This window comes from Stegastes partitus, unplaced genomic scaffold (genome assembly GCF_000690725.1).
Source record: "Stegastes partitus isolate 25-593 unplaced genomic scaffold, Stegastes_partitus-1.0.2 Scaffold131, whole genome shotgun sequence".
Lineage (NCBI taxonomy): Eukaryota > Metazoa > Chordata > Actinopteri > Pomacentridae > Stegastes > Stegastes partitus.
Genome location: NW_007577862.1, coordinates 181,042 through 200,263, shown reverse-complemented (window position 1 = coordinate 200,263; position 19,222 = coordinate 181,042). Strand labels below are relative to the sequence as shown.

Here is a 19,222-nt window from a genome sequence, read left to right as displayed (position 1 = left end):
AATTTATATCCTTCACCAGTCTAAATGAAACAGCAGTAAGAAATGAAATGAATGAAATAATGAAATGTGGTTAAATTACTCATTGCTTTCATAATAAAACTAGCTGCATACATATATAATCATCAGCTCGTATCTTCAATTTCTCACTTTGAAACTCTCACATGTTCGTCATACAAAGTAGTTATTTCCGCTAATTTCTTCTTGGCTTGGTACAAACGGTGCTCAAGGTCTCTTTACCTTGCAGAATGTGCATAAGAACTACGAGGGCCCACCTGATTGAAGCACCTCTCCATCCTGTATTTGTTGCAATTACACTATTAAAAAGAAAAAAAAGGGGGGGGGAGCGATCAAGTGCTTCCGCTTTTACTCGTAACAATGGGAACAGTGTATCAAAATTACAGATTTGTTCTTTTTTTTTTTGGTTTGACTGAAGCAGTTTAGTCACCTTAGTTCATGTTGTTACCTGCAGGACAGCACTTAGCTAAATTAAGGCTTTTTCATTTTAACATTTAACACACGTCAACTCTGACAACAGCCACAATGCCTTTACATGATTAATCATTGATAGAGAAGGCCAGATGTCAGCAGTCTTATAATTTTCTGTCACCCCTTCCTTCAGTGTCAGCTTATTTTATCCATTAAGTGCTCTGTTAGATTCAACCACTGTTTACAGCCTTCATCAGAGCTGCATAGTGGCACTCTAATTAGTACCCACAAAAAAAGAAAAAAATGGACTAAACACATTCAACTCGGGCATTTTTTTTTTCCCTTTCAGTCATTATGTCAATAATAGCGTGCTCTTCTTATTTTGTTAGACAAATAACATTTCTTTGAAGCGTTGGAAGATTGAAATGAAAATTAGCCCGCAAAGCCGTACTCATAATTTTTCATTATGTTTCTCAAATTCAGTTATTGAATTCATTTTTTTCATTCCCAATTTTTTTTTTTTTTTTTTAATATAATCCACAATTCTACTGGCTCATTTCAGCTTAGAGCTCCTACTTCTTTCCAGGAAGATTCAGTGCTTATATCAGGGCTAGATCAGGTACAATGATATTTAAGATTCTCACCTAAATGTCACAGTCAATGAGTTTGACAAAGTTCACCATTCACCCAGATGAGAGACACTCTTGGAGGCGCTCTTGGTGGGTTCACATTATTTCAAGCTCTGCAGACATTTAGAGAACACTTTATGTCAGCTGGGGTCTCGTCCTCCACCCGGGGGATGTGACATAATAAAGGGCGAAAATGCAGTGTTTCAGCTCAGCTTGATGGAATCTTATCTGTGCCACCACTTTTTTTTTTTTTTTTTTTTTTCCCTGCTTCATGCCTTGCTGGTTGCTGGCAGAATGCCTGCAGTGCCTGCCAGACAAGGGTCCCGGGGCTGCCTGGGCAGAAGGGAGAGAAGGGGTCCCCTGGAGCGCAAGGAGTAGAAGGCTTGGTGGGAGAGAAGGTAGGAGTTACTCATTAACATGCCGGGCGATTTGGAACAGACACTGTAAACACTTTTATCTGACCGTGATTTGCATTACACAACACTCTATTGGGATTGCTTATTAAATATTTTCCATGTGTGTGTGTGCTTGCAGCCATATCCATTGTGTACTTCTCTCACAAACAGGGGGATCCAGGTGTACGAGGTCCGATGGGTAACCCTGGGAAAGAAGGCCCTAAGGTAGGCGAGGCAAATATCATAAACACACCCAGTAAATAACAAATCACATTTGATGTAATTGTAACGAAATGAATAATTCAGTTTCACAGCATGGAAGTATGTGTAAAATTAATAGCCTCCTTCTATAATATTGTTTGCTGAAATGTGTGTTTAATCTAGTATACAGAGATTTACACTGACAAATGCTTTTCATAAATTTCCTTTCGGATTATCGCTGGAAGCCTAACCAGCTGTTCTACAACTCATATTATTCTGAACACTCTTAGGTGCTCTCTGCAGAAGTTGTTGCTATGGATACAGTCTTGGTGAAACAGGCTAGGCAATTTCAAGTCGTGTGCTGGAAGAGTGCTGGGAGAGACATTTTGAAGTTTACACCTATCAGCCTTTAGTTTAAGGCTTTTCTTCAAGTTTAGTGGGAAAGAGAAAAAAAAAAGAAAGCATTCACATTTTCCTTACCTCATTGGTTTTTGCCTTCCTGCAGGGAGTGAAAGGAGAGAGAGGGTTCCCAGGCCCCATCGGAGATAAAGGTGATGAGGTGAGTGGAGTGGAGAAATAAAGACAGAAAAGTTTAATCTAAACAAATTAATCCAGTAGTTATCTAACCATCCGGAAGTCACTGTGACATTGAGAATCCTGTTTCAAAAGAATGTAAATATATTGTAATGTCGGCCTCATCTTAAAGCCTGTCTACTCTGAGTCTGTATTCAAACGAAGCTATCAAAAGCCATCCACAGTGCCGCGTGTGCACTATGCCCTATCTTTTGCTCTCTAAGGAGCTACTTTATAAAGAACGCAGCCTGCTTTGCATGTGTGTGTGCGCGCGCGTGTGTTAATTAAAAACAAGGTAAGCTTTAGAGGAGCTGAGAAGCATTTCATAGGTCAACTTTCTGCACTGAACTGCAGTGACATGAGATTTTTACTAACAGGCACTCTTGTTGCTAGATTACATAGGCTTAACAAACAGCTTTTTAATAAAACAAATAAGTGATGGCAACATTTGCCATACCGTCTCTGAAATGCCTCGAAAAGCACAGTGCAGTGTCTAAACAAATGAATAAAGGTGCTGCATGTAGAAACGCTCCACTGTTGATAATTGAAATGTTTCACAGCTTCTGCACGCTCAAAGGTGCTATGAAGATAAATATAAGCCCAGCAGTCATTGCAGTGTATGGCAAAGATTTCTAATTCATCTTTCACAATTTGGCTGCAAACTCTGAATCATTCCACCTGCAACTGTTGGGAAGACAGCACACCTTTGACCTTGGACACTTTGTATGTAGCAAGCAGCACAGCGTTCGGCGTGGCCATGTGCCCCAGTCACCTATTTCCATCTTCACCATAAATAGAAATAATACAAAAGGACTGACTGCAATCAGTGTTTCACTGTGCACACAAAGGTACAGGTCTGCAATACTTTGAATTGCTCGACCTTCACATCGAAGTCAATCTTTCATTCCGAATACAAGTCGACATCCTCGTCCTGCACGCATGGGAGCACATGTGAGTGCAGGCTGAACGATTCGCACATCTGAATTTGTGCTGTATTGCTCTTTATGTGCCATGTTTACGCGTGGATCCACAACATGCACCACATGTCCAGTGGTGCAGAAAAAAATGTATGTAATTGTGCTGTCGTAATAGTGAGAAATCCTTTTGAAACTCGTGAACTTCTTGTCTCCCCTCTAGGGGCCTCCAGGAGCACCAGGCCTTCCAGGTGTGACCGGTCGAACAGGGTCCCCGGTAAGAAGTCTGTCATTCGTGTGGTCTAATATTATACTTGCTTCTTTTTTTAGCTTTATGCTCGAACCAGACTCCATTGTAAAAGAAAACATTCTGTTTGCAGGGGCTCATGGGTAGACCAGGTCCAATGGGCCAATCAGGAACAAAAGGAGAAAAAGTAAGGTGTTTCACCATTTATCTACGTAACATACGCGGTATGTAAGTCTTCCTGGATTTTATATACAGCATACGGGACTTACTTAAAACAATATGTTTGCCAATTTGCATGCAAAATATCCAGATATGTTTAAATGGACACCATTGCTCAAAAGCAGTATGAAATGAATGACTTTGATAGGGAGTATAAATAACACTTTAGTGTACTTTTTTGTATAAATGTAGTTGTGTCATACATCTCGAAGATATACTGGTTAAAAACAACAACAACAAAAAATAAAGTAATAAAAAAATAAATAAAATAACTCCAGTTACCTTATGCCAAAGGTAAAGATTATTTTAAAATATTTATTGTTTTTCTTTTCTTTTTCCTTTTTTTTAAAAAATTTCCATGTGCATGAAGTGTAGGAAAGCAGATCCCTTAAAAGAATCTTCTCAGGGTTGGCAAATGAAGTTCCATATCACTGGATTACATTAGCATGAGACTGTGCCTGGTAAACATTTCCATTTTCACAGACATGTTTAAGAATTCCTCTGGTTTGTGTTTGGCAGGGAAATGAAGGACCTCCAGGCAGACCGGGGCTTCCAGGACCTCCGGTACGTTCCCGATGCCTCGACAAGAGCCAGCTGTTGATAATATGTCTCAAAACCTCCATTAGGGTCACACTAGACTTTTATGTCACCTGGCGTGCACGTTTAATGTGATTTAGTTCATCACTCTTCGTTCTGTTAAAATGTTATTAAGCTTCCTGAGTTGAAGCCATCCATTCGGCATTTATCTTTCACTCGGTATTTACTGTAACAAGAAAAACACAGCTGACAAACAAGTACAAATATGATGAAATTGTGGCGACCTGCTCGCTGGCATTGAATCATGTTCCTTCCCTTTAAAAGGCGAGTGAGTAAGCACTTCCAAAGGCAAATCTATAATTCATCAGCCGTCCCCTTGAACCTGCCGTGGCCGCTCCCCCCCCTACACACCCTGGTCTCATAAACTGCAGTCTGGGAGGACAGGGGATGGCTCAGTGGCCTGAAAAGGGCACGGGCATTCGCTTGCTTCTAAATGAGAACCTTGACTCCTTCTACGTTTACAATAGCTGCCCTCTACCAATCTATCATGGGGAAAACATTCTTTTATGTTCTAATGCTACCCAAGAAGTCTAGATTACCTAGTTCTCATACCCAAATCTTTTTTAATCACTGTGCTTTTTTGTATTTCTGAAGCACTCTCGTTCTTTTTTTTTTTTTTTTTTTTTTGAATTACAACTGGCTCAAGGGTTATTAAGTCTACTGTTCTCTATTTTTTGGTTCTTTTCACTTCTCAGTCTCTCGCACTCTCTTACCCTCTCTCTGTGTAATCACCAAATGAGCTATTGATCTCTCTCATGTAGCTTTTAAGGGCTTAACTGTGTATAACTGTTCCAGACCTACTGTACAGTTTTCTATGAGGACTCGCGGTGCCTGAAATTCATACTGGCACTGAGGACAGTTTCTGAGAGAAGATTTACTGTTTATTGTGTTTTAGGGTGTGCCCAGTCTGGAGAGCAATGGGATGAGCAGTCTGTACAAGCTGCAGGTAAAGACTTTTCACATGTAATGTCATGGAGATCCACTGACTGCCTTCAGTTATACTGGCAGAAATGAATCTGTGCTTGTCATTAAAATGTGTTTGACCCATATTGTGAAACATGTAGTCATAACATAAAAAATGTCTTTTCAGAGTGGTGGAGCTATTTTAGGACCCCCTGGAGCTCCTGGTGCTCCAGTAAGTATAATCATTGTTATGCCTGAAGCAAATCCTTTACAGTGTGCTGTGGAGGAACACGAGCAAACAAGCATGTTGATGCTGTATGAGTTGCAGAAGCTGGGAGAGTTGAATAACAAATAAGCTGACCAGCCCTCCAGTGCTGTCTTGGCTTCTGAGACCCTTATATCACAGTCAATCATGCTCATTGAGAGCTGGTGGTTGGTGAAAGCCAAGAGGCTTCCAGACTCTCAAACAGGTGCCTCTGATCCACCCCAGGACACACAACATCACTGATATGCAAAATGGAAGTTCAGCTGCTCTTCGCAGCGCCAAGCCATAGTGACCCGATTTGCTTATCGGTTCCCCCTGCTCCTCCTTATCAGACAGTTTGTAATCTCGTCCAATCCTGGGAGACATTCAGTCACAGGCCCCGCAGGGATCCATCCACCAAAACGAACACTTAAGGTGGTGACAAAAAGTAGACACTCTGCTGTCCCCAGTGCACAATGCACATGAACCATAGCTAAATCTTGAAGATGCTTCCCCCTGTACTGCATCCATCACAGCCCAGCTCAATAAGAGAGCATCTTCATCAGTGTTAAGAGGGACAAGGGACCCAATTCATCAATAGCTGCTTGTTTTTTTAACGTGGAAAAATGCTTTACTGAAATTTAAACATGCATGGCCTGTTTTTGTGATTCTAAATTATCTGTAGGTGTGAATGTGAGTGTGATTGGTTGTCTGTCTCTTAGTGTAGCCCTGTGATAGGCTGGCGACCTGTCCAGGGTGTCCCCTGCCTTCACCCTAAGTCAGCTGGGATAGACTCCAGCCCCTCCGCGACTCTAGTGAGGATTAAGCAGTGTATAGATAAAGGATGGATGGATGACCTGTTTTTGTAAAGCCTATACGAAAACCCTACTTGATTATGTAACATTGATCATTTTAATCTTGCTTGAGACACGGTTACAATGTTTGCTTGATTTACAGACAGAAATTGCCAGAAAAGACAAGCAATAATGGATATTATAAATTTTAATGACAATAGCATACAGTAGCCACATGTCATTTCAGACTAAATTTATGATTTTTATGGTAGCAGTTGTCACATTCATGGGGGTAATCTGTCCGCTTTTTTTCTCTCTCTTTTAAGGGTCCCAAAGGAGATGATGGACTTGCAGTGAGTTGAGCCTTTTCATTCCTGAATATATTTTTTGAGGCATTTGCCTATTTTTGTACTGCTCACACAAACAGTGAAGTCAGAGTTGCCAGTTGCCTTTCTATCATTATCTCTGCGGTTTTCTACTGTACAGCAAAAGTCAATACACCCTCAAGCCTGAGCGCTTAACCACTCTCAGTAGAACTCCAACACACAGCAATAAAATGATCATGTCTCCTACAAATATGAAACCTTTGTACCACGTTGTCTTGCCGGTGGGATCCCACAAACCCTCTCTGCACTTCAAATGCCCTTCCCCCACCCCCTGCACTGACACCTGAACACAATCCACACAGACGCGGAAACAACTTGACATTTCTGCCATCAACTTGAATTCCTTATTCTCATGGGGCCAATTGCATTTTTTATTGTTTTGTTGCACAGTGATTTTTCACCAGGATGTTAATTTGACATTTTAATAAATTGCGTGAGCAGCCCCGGTGCTGCGGTGGAATTGCCCCAATCCGTCTCACAGCTGATCCTCTGGCTGGCCCACTCTCCCCTTAGCCTCAATAGCTTATTCATGACAATCTACATGTGTGACAATTACCTGGACAATCCGTCTGTGTCAGCACCGGTTGCCCCTCTACTCTGTGTAATGGCATTTCTCCGTGGCAGCTTGAGCAAGATGAGGTAGATAGAGGACATCACTTGCCTGAGCATTGGGAATAGCTCTCTATTTTTAGTGCAGAAAACAAGTCTGATTGTAATAGCCAAATGGGGCCTTTTTTTCTAATGGATCTGTAGCCTGCAAGGCATGACAGCATGTGTCATAGATCATTTGCAATATTGTCCTCTCAAGATTATCCTCATATTGACACATAACAGGCTTTATGAATACCTGACCGAGAATATCAAGAGGAGAGATAGAAATGTGGGGCTCCTGCAGAATTTCATTTACTCACCTTCATGTAGCTTTGATCTATATTCGCTTGTTTATGCATGATTCTTACTGACAGCTTTATAATGATACCTGTTACCTTCCAGTAGCTTATCTCAGCCGAGACAAAAATAGCATCATTCTCGCTTGCAAAAAAAAAAGGGGGGGAGTAAGACCTCTTAGTCTATATCAGGAGTGATTTTTGTGTGTGTGTGTCTTGACACAACAGGTGGTGTGTTTTTCTCTCACAGGGAGAACCAGGGGCCATGGGATTACCTGGGCTTGAAGGTCTACCCGGTGCTAAGGTAAGCAACAGTATCAGACTGGAGAAAGTTCTCATCTGCAATGAGTTGTTGTGATTGCAAAGGGAAGAAAAGCGCTTACAGAACATATAAAGAGCTTTTCTACACGCACTGCAGTGTGAGAGTTAAACGCATTATTGGTTCCCATTGAAGTTCAACTCCAGAGAAAATAAATATGTTTAGAAGAATTCAATACCTTTTTCTTTCTTTCTTTCTTTTTAAACATTGACTGAAGGAAATTCAGGTTAAAATTCATGAACTGCACACAATACAGCGGGTGTGGTAGTTAGCTGTCTGAACAATGAGCTGAAAGTATTAAATACACTTCCCTTAACTGAGCACAACTAGCCCTGCATCCAACTTTTCACACTTTCCTGCATTTGAATTTGTATGAAAAAGTTTCCACTGATTGGCAGTGTGTGACTGCATGTTGTGTGGAAGTTTGGTGGGGGTGGAATATTTCACTTTCTATGACATGCGGAGTAATTTATCCTTTCAGGGAATACTGTCAGAGCTTTGACATATGCAAAGTGTTTGCTGTTGAAATATGAAGAAGACCTAAGTTTTTAAAGAGGCTGCTTATAATAAATCTATATGTGTGATTTTTTTTTTTTTTTATTTTGTCTGAGTAGAAATTTATAGTGTTTTTAAATATCTGAGCTTTTTTTTGCATTGCATTTGCCCAAAGAGTGAATAACCCAGCAGGATTCATTACAGCCAGGCTTAGACAGTTTATGACATCACTATCTACATGTCTGCTTGACATGACAGTGATTTATAGTTTTCTTTATGTAATGTGCATGTCATCTACCTGATGTGTTGTGTTTCCAGGGTGATATCGGTTTGCCTGGTCCACCTGGGATATCAGGTCCTCCAGTAAGTAAGGTTTTTTTTTTTTTTTTGCTTTCGATTAATTTACCTCATGCTTCTGCTTGATCAATCATCTGTGTTGTTTCAGTCTGCTGCTGGCAACAAGTCAATCATGTTTCGTTAAGTATACAGAACAGCAGCTTTCAGAACACAAGTCCCCCTGCGCTGCAAGTCCATTACACCACTTCAATTAAGAACTCTATAGGCTGGTAGTCTGCTGAGTGGATTTTCTGTGCAGATATAGGAGGCTGGTAGCTATGTTTTAAAAGGGGAGGCTGCAAAGGTGCTGTAGATATGACACTATTGAGGACCTGTCAAACACTTTCTGTTCTCTTCCCGTGTTTGTGATTGACAGGGGAAGCCCGGCACTCGTGGAGAGCCAGGGATCCCAGGAGAGCCGGTGAGCCGCAGCCTCTAACTCTCTTTGAGCTGTCAATCCACGCGTCATTCCTTTGTCACTCCCGACTGACACATTGGCTGTCTCTGTTCTCTGACAGGGTGAGAGGGGGCCGCTCGGAGAGACAGGATTCCCTGGGCCCGAGGGACCCCAAGGTGTTGCTGTAAGGATGTTACATGAATTCTGTCGCTCTTCCTTTTATAATCACTACTAGATGTTGCCAAAGCACCTTCCAATAATGTCCATGCTAGAAGTAGGGCTTTGAAGAACCCGCCGCTCATCTGCATGAGCAGACCCTTGGTTGTTCCACCATCATGGTGTGTGGGGAAAAATAGGAACATGATTCAAGGACAATATGGATAAAATACGTATGTTAGATACCACTTGTCCTGTGGATGATTACATTCCTCTACATAATTACCATCAGAGATGGCTTCTGTAATTTTCCCTGTAAGTGCACAATGGAACAGTGTTCGCACAGCAATCAGGATCATTATCCCTTGGTTGAGATATCTCATTAACTGTGGAGATTACTAGGAGTGCAACAGTGCTGATCCAATCGAAGGTGGGAGCTGATACAAAATGTCTTTGTTTGTGTTGCGCTTCTTGAGCAGGGCAGACCTGGAAAAGATGGAACTCCTGGATACAAGGTGAGTTGTGCGAACATGTTGCAAATCCCCTTATAGAAAGTGCTTTACATCCGCCAAGCTACAGAAAGATGGCACAGCAGATTTTTATCCCCCCTCAAGCTACAGCATGCTGACTGCATTAAACCTATTTGCATATTTGAGATCTTAACGATAAAAACTAAATGGAATCCTGCAGATTTAAGGCTTTGTTGACTTTTAGTCTTTTTACCCTAATTATACAGTTAATGCTTTCAGGCAATGATAAAATGTTTGTAATAGAGGGCAGTAGACACTTCAAATTAAATATGCATTTTGCTGCCTGATGAACCTGGCTAAAATTGAAATAAATACCACCGAAAAGTCTGCTTTTAGGTGACTGATCATATATATTATACACTATTTACTACATAATCACACAGAATGGTCTCACTGGATGCAGAGCAGTTCTGCTTGAACAGCCATTCCTAACACGTTACATGATCTAATACACAAACTGAATGGACTATGATTATTACTGTTTTGCTTCAATTTACAAGATTTTTCACCGTACACTTTAATGACAGCCCCAACACTTAGTTGTTTTTTTTTCGCCCCTTTCTTATTAATAGTTAATATTCTTCCACCTTAACCTCAGCATTGCACATAGCTTTTCAACACAGAGCCTCACTTTTTGGTGGGGCAACAGTGCCATCTAGCAGGTAGCTTTGCTCCCCTACGCAGATTTCTTGCACACTGCTTTGAGGTTTAATGTAATGCTCAGGGAAGCACATTTCAGTGGGCAAGATGATAGATTTAAGCCTCCCATCAGGCAGTGGGGAATACAGAGTACTGCAGATTAAAGCAGGCAGGGGAGAACAGCATCACAAAGCAATGCCCGCTTTAAAACCACATCATGCCAGATTGTCTTTTGCATGGCTCCTGTAATCCAGCAGGAAATTGATACAAAGATGCTCCCAGAGGTATTGCTGTGAGTGGAGTAAAGGGAAGCAATGAAGAGTGACAGGGAGGGATTGGAAGACACAAGATGTTGTGACATGAAGCCAGAGACAGGTATTTTCTCCTGCATCCTGTGTACAGTAGAGACAGCTGGTGGGAAAGCAGGCGTTTGTCAAACAAAGCAGGAGTGATGCAGAGGAGCCGTGACATTGCAGAAGGTGAAACGCTATACAGGGAGATATTATACAAGCAATACACCTGAGCTGAGTAAAGGCAATCAATGCATAGTCATCTGAAAAGTGTACATTCTTCAAAGTCAAGTCATTCAGAAAAAAGCTTGCTCACAGTTTTTTATTTCTTTTCTTCAGGCAACAGAACAATCTTTAGCAAATATTTGGTTAAATATGTTGAATTTAAATCTTTGCTTCATACGAGCAGGTTCGACTACCAGTGTTTTATGCGTGTCCCTGCGTGTTACTGAACATCAATACTTTGTGTTTAGCGAGTAAAAAGCTTCAGGGTCAGAAATATTTTTGTTTTGTTGTTATTCAAATGCTAATCCCTAACAAAGACTTAAAATACATGTTCTCCTTTTCATCCAAGGGAGCTACAGGTAGACCAGGGGACAGAGGATCCAAAGGAGAACGTGTAAGTAGCATCGTTCCTGTCTTGTTTTTATGTTTCAAACTATAATTTGAAAAAAAAAAAAAGAACAGAAAAGTTTTGATGAATAGTAATGAATTGTAATGAAAGTCTTTCACTTCAGCATAAATATGACTAATCCCCACGAGCACATAAGCGCTAGATAAAGGCATTTAACACTCTGCGCAGTTTCCTATTGTATTTGCAAGAGCTCTGTCACACTTATGCAGTAATCTATTGCAAAGGCTGGTAATAGAGGATGCAGAATGAGGCTTTTAGCTTTGTAGTTAGCTACAGAACCCCAGGACAGGTGACTGACTGGACACACAAAGAGAAATGGGTCTTTGTGCATAACACATTAGGCGATACAGTTACGCCTGGAAATTATACTGACATTGATGCAGCCTTATGCTAGCCAGGGAAGGTGGCTTTGAATGTTATACTGAAGCTAAGCACATACGCAGTTTTTTCTTTGTGTAACATATGGGGCTGAGATATACAGTAAATATGGGTATCTTTAATCAGGGTGATCCAGGGATTCCTGGAGAAAGAGGTGTTCAAGGCGAGAGGGGTCGCATTGGAGATTCTGGCCCAATAGGACCGATCGGTCCACAGGGTCAAAAAGGCGATCCTGGACCTCCAGGACAGTTGGGGAGTGTTAGCCTCCTGGTAAGTTGTGCATTTGTACATACCGCAGAGTAAACAAACACTGTCCTCCCTGATAATTAAAACCTTTATCGTCGAACTTGCTTCCTCAGCTTGTGTAACTAGTTCAGTTCTCATTCCCTGTATGGAAAATGGTGCAGCTACAGCTTTCTGCATGAAACATCAAACAAGGCTGTGCAAGGGAGCTCGCTGTTCTCTTTCTGCTCAACGCTTCCCACTCCTGATCATCTAGGCGCAACAGAAGGTCAGAGAGGGAGAGAGACGGAAACAGAAAGAAAGACAGAGATATGTGGGCGTGCCTAGAGCTCTGCAGAGCAGTAAAAAAAAACACCTCCATCTGTCACAGACATTTTACACTTACTGTACACAGCCACAACAGTTATATAACGCTCGCAGAGATGAAACATTGTTTTGAATGCAAGAATTCAAGGTCCAAGGCTACTATTGTTTGCCATATTTCCTAGTGCAGCCCTGGGAAGCTCTCGCGGTGCAGTTCAAAAAGGTGCACATGACTATTTTCAGTATGCTGGCATGTTATTTGTGAGTATGTACTGGAAATGTATACACTTAATCTTTGTGTTTTCTTGATTTGTTTTGCCACATAGTGTCATGCAGAGCCGGTGTGACAAGCTACATTTTCTTCTTGAGCACAGAGCACAGTACTGAGCATGAGGCAAAACTGATTTAAAGATGACTTCCTTTTATTACTTCCCTAATGAATCTCTTTTATTTCTAGTTTAGTTTGGATGCAGATTTTATATGCAAAGCAAGGTGGGATTCCGGTGAAAAATTATTAAGGCGCTTAAAAATGAGTTAATGGGTTAATATCTTCTCTGTTTTTAACATGTGTGGTTTCATCAATCTGTTGAGAAGATGTTTTTGATATGAGATACATGACAGATATTCACTTAATTTTCATGCTGTGATAACTATCCTCTTTACTGCATCTACTCTGCTGCCAGTTAACTGTGAACAAAGGCTCCGTTGCTGTTGTGTCTTAATTGCATTGTCTGTCTTTTTGGTGTTAAAATGCTTCACTGAATACTGTCTCATTCCCTTCACACATACAGGGTGATCCCGGCTTCACAGAGGAACTCAGAATGTTTATTCGAAATGAAGTGTTGAGGATTTTTGAAGGTACAAATTGTTCTGATTTTAGTTTACATTGTTTTGTTTTGCTTTTTGTTTTCATCTTCATTTTTTTCTACATTGTGTTACCACTTAGCAGTTTCCACGATTTCTTTTTTTCTTCTTCTTCTTCCTGCTGTCTAGAGAAACTATCGAACCCCGCCATGCTGCAGAAGACACCTGCGGGCATTTTAGCTTCCAACGTTCAAGGGCCTCCAGGACCACCTGGAAAAGATGGATTACCAGGCCCACCTGGCGAGCCCGGACCTCCTGGTCCTCAAGGTAGGAGCTCAGGATGGCAGGTGAAACTGCTGGACGTTAAAACAACCTCAGAATAATAACCACCTCGGTTAAAATGTGACCGAGAAGCAATGCTCTTAACATTCGATTGCTCAAAAGTGTTGGTGAAACACGATTAACCATTTGTTGTCTGATTTAACTGAATGTTTATCTATGTATGTACACACGTCATATGTGTATGCTTCATCGGTGCTTTAAATATACGAGTCAGTCCAACTGGCATACTGTATGTTGTACTGTACCATATGTGTAACCTACTATATTTATAACAGGGACTACTGGGCAATGCAAACTGTTTTTCTGACATCTCATGTCAACAACTCAGTCAAACTTGTTTCTTGTTATTTACGGAGTTGATATGAAATACTGGAGGTTGGCTGGATTTGGGGTCAGGCTGATTCTTACATTTTGTACGGATTCATGGGTATTTTTCTCTTGCATAGACCCATATATCAATGCAGACTGAGGGCGGGAAGCAGAGGAAAGGCCAGGAGTGTGGTGCACAGCGGCTCTCTGGGAAATATGAAGACAAACGAAGAATTGGCTGTGAATAAGAGAAAGTGTTATCAATGTGGACAGGAAAGAGCCCCAGTATTGATACCTCACTCCGGGAAAGAAAGCCTCTAAAATACAAAAGGAGCGTAGTCAGGAAAGAGGGTGGACATTCTTTATCAAACTAATACAACTCTCTGACTGCTCATACAACACTAATGGTTTGCTGGTCAGGCTTTGTACCTCAGACTTGCTTAGATTTGTATTGTGTCCGCAGCAGAACTATGGTATCTTAACTTTTGAAGAGAAGGAGTGTTTTATGTGTTGGTGCACATCAAAGCACCACTGCATTGGCCTTTCTCTTTGAGCTTTGTATCTACCTCACATTATTCAAGACCATTTACATTTTACCCCACTGCTATGATATAAAATGCTGCTTTCATTCATGAATAATGTAGCTAAAGTATAGGCAACTACTCAACGTTAAATATTTGTGCGGTGTTAATGCTATTTGCATTACACATGTCTTGGATTTTGTTTTTTTGCTTGTTTTATTTTTTTATGCTTCAAAAGAGTGTTTTATAGGTGATTCTTAATGCAGCTTTGCAATAAATATTTATTTGAAAAATAAAGAGGAAACTTATTTCCCTTGATAAATCAAAAATTCAACAACTTCTTAATTTTTTCTTTGTTGACTTGTGCCTCCACTCAGCTGGTGAGAGAGTTTGGGGTAATATTTCCTCATTATTTCTCGTCATCCTCCGCTGGAGACTGTGCTCCTCTGGAATATCCAATTTGACTTCTTCTCCAATATGCCAAAATGAATTGTTTATGGAGAAAAATAACCCCTTTGTTGAATTTGCAGTCTTTTTTTTTTGTTCCTCGTGGTTTGATCTCACATGGGTGAAAGTCTCAAGCTGTTGGAGAATGCCCATAAGGACACAAGCTGAAGAGCATCATTTCTTTTTATTTCCTCCTTTGTTGTAACTGAGTGCTCGTTTATCATTCTATTCATCTTTTACTTCTTAGATCCTAATGACATTTCTCTCTGATGTAAGTCAATGTTTTTGAGTGCACATTTCATAAATTCTACATTTTGATGTTTTAACATGCATTTTTAATTTTGTATTTCCATGTACTCTGTGTATCTATTAATACTGACTTAAACCAAGTGTCTTCTAATATACTAGACTGTAAACTCTGTTTTTCGAGCTGCTCTTCTCTGCTCAGTAAATATCCAGAGTATTTGATGGAGCAGCTGCCCAAAGAAAGGTTTTGTTTGTTTGTTTATTTGTTTGTTTGTTTGTGAGGCTTAGCATGATTACATAGATGTTGCTGTTGACAATGTTTACAACAGTGTACAACAGGTGCAGGACTGCAACCCTATCAATCAAGCATGAAAAACCGCTCTTTGGCAATATTATTTTTTGTTAACGTACTTTGTCCATTAGTGCCCCCAGAAACAATTTGTTTTCCACCAAGTACGCAGTGTGGCATTTTCAATTTATCAGAGTGCACCAATCCAGCGTGCCACCCAAGCTTATTGCCCTTTGTGCTATTCAGTATTTTTTTTTCGCTTAAGGTACAGTGCACTTTTCTCCATGGAACGTCTCCTCCCTGAATGAATGCCCCAGGCTCTGTGAGTGTTGAAAGAAGTCTCATTATTGTGGCAATGTGTGGATAGCCCCTCTCTCTTTCAGATTCAGTTTTGGAGCATTCATAAGCCTTTTTTCTGAGATTTTGTCTGACATGTAAGCGTTGAAGCGTTTCCCCTTTGGGCCAGGCAGTGCAATGCTTGATACTCCTGTCAGTGTTTCTGATGCACTCCATGCAAGCGCTGGTTGTGAGACTCCATTACTCTAAGTGCCTCATGGGGAAATATTTTTGCAGCCCCTCAAATTCTCACTTGGTATGCTGCTGTTTTGAACTGTAAAGACTTGCCGGCTTTGCATGTATTGAAAAAGCCTTTAAATACTACGAATGTGTGCATATTTTCATAAGCAACGCATTGCTCGATATGACTTGAATTTTGGTGTCAATGCTTTGATTTCTTTGTTTTCACGTGTCAGCCTTTTCTTCTTTTTTTTTTAATGTCAGACTAAGCATGTGCTCGTGTTCATCACTGCCTGTTTCTTCTTAGAGGTAATCATGCTGTGGTCAGTTTCCATCATAGAAAAGACTGAACAGAATTTTAACATGAGCGTCAGAGTCTAGCTGTCATGAATAGCTGTGATTGTTTGGTGAATCACTTTGTTTTCTATACAATCAACCTTTCTCTAGAGTCCGCCTTTGATTAGGCCTATCTTTTTCACTCTCTGAATGCCTTTAGTGACCCACATATCTGAACTCTGATTGAAAATCCCCTCTTCAGTCTGTTTTGAAATCTTCAAAGATCTGTGCTTGTGGCCCTGTTGTTGACAGAAAGCTGTACAAGTCCACGATACCTCCTGCTTCAAACACTAACGTACAGATGGCTTGTTTGATGATTTCTATTCTGACAGAATGTCAGTACGTCTTTTATTATTCAAAGGTTTGGGACTGAAACTAGGAATCAAGAGTAGTCTATTCCAACATTACCGACTAAAGCTACTTCCCTCAAAATAAGCGCATACTTGATGCCTGACATTGTTGTCGTACTGGTGATATTTATATCATCAAGAAGCTGTTCTGTATGAGTCCCTGGACAAATATAAAGGTTGCACAAGTGTGTTTTCATCATGACATTCCTCAGATTTTAACATGTTATGGCATTTGTACTAATCGTACTAACTCTACTACATGCTGTAAACGCGACACCACACGGTTCTGCTTCACCTTCGCAGTATTTGTTCTCAGCCACAGTGTTTTGTGTGTCCTCAGGATACAGAGGTCAGAAAGGAGAACGAGGCCAGCTGGGGTATGGGTTACCAGGAGATCCAGGACCCACGGGCCCACCAGGTAAGAACACTGGAGGTCTTGTAGTTTAATGTAATTAGTTTGTGGTAGCAAGAGAGATGGTAAATCTGGCACATGCTAACTATCTAACAAGGGAAATATCAACAGTCTTTCTTCAGCATCACAGACTCCACCTTTAAACACTCAAAAACCATCAGACCAGTAAAATGGAAGGAAGTGCACTAATTGTGCCATTACCCACTGATCAGCCACAACATTAAAACCACTGAGTGGTGAGGTGAATGACATTGATTGTCTTGTTAAAGTGTCACTTGTAAAGGGATGGGATGTATCAGGCAGCAAGTGAACAGTCAGTTCTTACAGTTGGTGTGATGGAAGCAAGAACAATGTCCAAGTGCAAGGATCTGAGTAAATCTGACAAAGGCCAAATTATGATTAGTGAAACGCTTGGGTCGGAGCATTTCCAAAGCAGCAGGTCTTACTGGGTTGATCCTGTATGTTGTGGTTAGTACCTACCTAAAGTGGTCCAAGAAAGCTGGTAAATCAAGGCTCACTGATGTGCATGGGGAGCAAAGGCTGACCCATGTGGCTCTAGTGCCCATGCTAACCCTTGTACTACAGTAGGCACCATATTCTTAGTAGTACACCATGGAGCAACAGACAAAAGTGACGTTTCCTTTACATCATGTGGACAGCTGGGTGCATGCATGCCGTTTACCAGGGTAGCAGATGGCAGCAGGAGGCACTATGGGAAGAAGGCGAGCCAGTGGAGGCAGTGTGATGCTCTGGGCAATGTTCTGCTAGGAAACCTTGGACCCTGACATTCATGTGGATGTTACTTTGATACATACCGCCTACCTAAACATTATTGTATTGTGGCAGTCGTTTTCCCTGATGGCAATGGCCTCTGTCCGCAGAATTAATGCACCCTGTCACACTGCAAAAATCACTCATGGTTTGAACATGGCAACGAGTTCAAGGTGTTGACTTGGCCTCCAAATTCCCCAGATGTGAATCCGATCAAGCATCTGTGGGCCGTGCTGGGAAAACAAGTCCGATCCACGGAGGCCCCACCTTACAACTTATAGGACTTAAGGGATTTGCTGTGAATGTTTTGACACCAAGACACCTTCAGAGGTCTTGTGGAGTCCATGTCTCAGCGGGTCAGAGCTGTTTTGGCCGCATGAGGATAACCAACGCAGTATTCGGCAGGTGGTTTTAATGTTGTGGCTGATTTGTGCTGTAAGAGCAATTCTGGCAGTGGAACTACTAATGCTTCGATTATACAGAATGACCAGGCACTGCATTGACAGCCCTTCCTCCTCCGCGTCTTCCACTATTTATCAGATTTTTCTTACCTGACCATTGAAAGGAAGGAAGTGTTCCGGGGTTGTGTCAAGTCACAAACCCTCTGAATTTCTATTTCAGCCTTCATTTGATATCTCAGCATGTTAGAGATAAACACCGCTCCCAGATTGCATTATGTTTTCTAAAACCCCGCAGCTGCTGTGACATAAATGGGACCCCAATAGAGGACAAAATTCTGCAGTGATGGAAAATGACGTTCGCTCTGTAAATTAAAATCCCTGCTTGGTGTTATCCTGAACAAAGGAGCACAGCCCAAGATGTCAGCATGTCCCCTGCTCTTTCGAACGAAAAAATAACTCCCCGTATCCTGATGGAAAATGAGAAGTGGGATTACTTTACTGACTTCCAGCCTGTGACAGTAGGAGTTTATCACTGAACCTACAGTCACTCTTCCTATCTGTGTATGTGCATAATGCATGTTTAGGGCAAAGGGAACTTGGCTATAGCTCCTCCGGAGAGGATAGATCGCAGCTGTTGGAAGACATCATCTCTAGAGGTGCGCAGTTATAGGAAGCACCTGCGGCACAACTGGTGGGGGTTAGCCTTAAGCTGTCGTCGCATCTTGGAAAGAGTTGGAAAGTACTTGAACAAACTGCTATGAGTATGCTGCCCCACTGCTCTGGTTTTCCCTGAGCACTTAGATTTACAAGTCCCTGTACAACGGGAGATTATTTTTACCGACTAATATTTCTGCCACTTGGCCGTCATAATGAAGGATAGCTCGTATCCTTGCATCACAGAACAAGATCCCCTTAGACTCGTGAGACTGGAATGTGTGATTCAGACACAGCAGATTTGCACAACTCAGTCTTATCAGTTTTAATATTAAAATATGAAAATCCTTGTGGCAGGCTCCCGCACCGGTGTTGTTGGTTGTCAGAAAGACAAGTCATTTAAGTGAAAGTGACCATAGTTTCTTTTTTCTGTCTCATCTATTTGTATTCTGATGAGCTCTGGTGTTAATTAGACGTGAAGGTGCTGTTGCTAAGTCTTTCCTACCTGTAGCGTAATTGGTTTTGTGATATCGCTAATTAAGAAGGTTAAGCTGGCAGCTGGAAGTAGCCATAAACTTGCCTGGACACACAGATTTAACAAACTAGAATACATGACCATTCCTCCTGTGCACTGATATCGTCAGCACACACCGCCGCAGCGCTGTGGACAGTTTGTGTGTGAGCAGTTA

General features: G+C 41.4%; 1 protein-coding gene across 1 annotated transcript in view; it reads left to right on the top strand.

The window, feature by feature from the left end:
• Nucleotides 1-19,222, top strand: part of LOC103355081 (collagen alpha-1(XIX) chain) — a 105,376-nt gene that overhangs the window by 80,607 nt on the left and 5,547 nt on the right. The window contains exons 35-53 of the mRNA XM_008278740.1: nucleotides 1,349-1,453; nucleotides 1,622-1,675; nucleotides 2,157-2,210; nucleotides 3,362-3,415; nucleotides 3,519-3,572; nucleotides 4,124-4,168; nucleotides 5,097-5,147; nucleotides 5,292-5,336; nucleotides 6,469-6,495; nucleotides 7,666-7,719; nucleotides 8,548-8,592; nucleotides 8,942-8,986; nucleotides 9,084-9,146; nucleotides 9,598-9,633; nucleotides 11,152-11,196; nucleotides 11,716-11,859; nucleotides 12,927-12,993; nucleotides 13,129-13,266; nucleotides 16,636-16,713. Of these exons, the coding sequence (XP_008276962.1) occupies nucleotides 1,349-1,453; nucleotides 1,622-1,675; nucleotides 2,157-2,210; nucleotides 3,362-3,415; nucleotides 3,519-3,572; nucleotides 4,124-4,168; nucleotides 5,097-5,147; nucleotides 5,292-5,336; nucleotides 6,469-6,495; nucleotides 7,666-7,719; nucleotides 8,548-8,592; nucleotides 8,942-8,986; nucleotides 9,084-9,146; nucleotides 9,598-9,633; nucleotides 11,152-11,196; nucleotides 11,716-11,859; nucleotides 12,927-12,993; nucleotides 13,129-13,266; nucleotides 16,636-16,713 (1,204 nt within the window). The remainder of the gene's footprint in view (nucleotides 1-1,348; nucleotides 1,454-1,621; nucleotides 1,676-2,156; nucleotides 2,211-3,361; nucleotides 3,416-3,518; nucleotides 3,573-4,123; nucleotides 4,169-5,096; nucleotides 5,148-5,291; nucleotides 5,337-6,468; nucleotides 6,496-7,665; nucleotides 7,720-8,547; nucleotides 8,593-8,941; nucleotides 8,987-9,083; nucleotides 9,147-9,597; nucleotides 9,634-11,151; nucleotides 11,197-11,715; nucleotides 11,860-12,926; nucleotides 12,994-13,128; nucleotides 13,267-16,635; nucleotides 16,714-19,222) is intronic.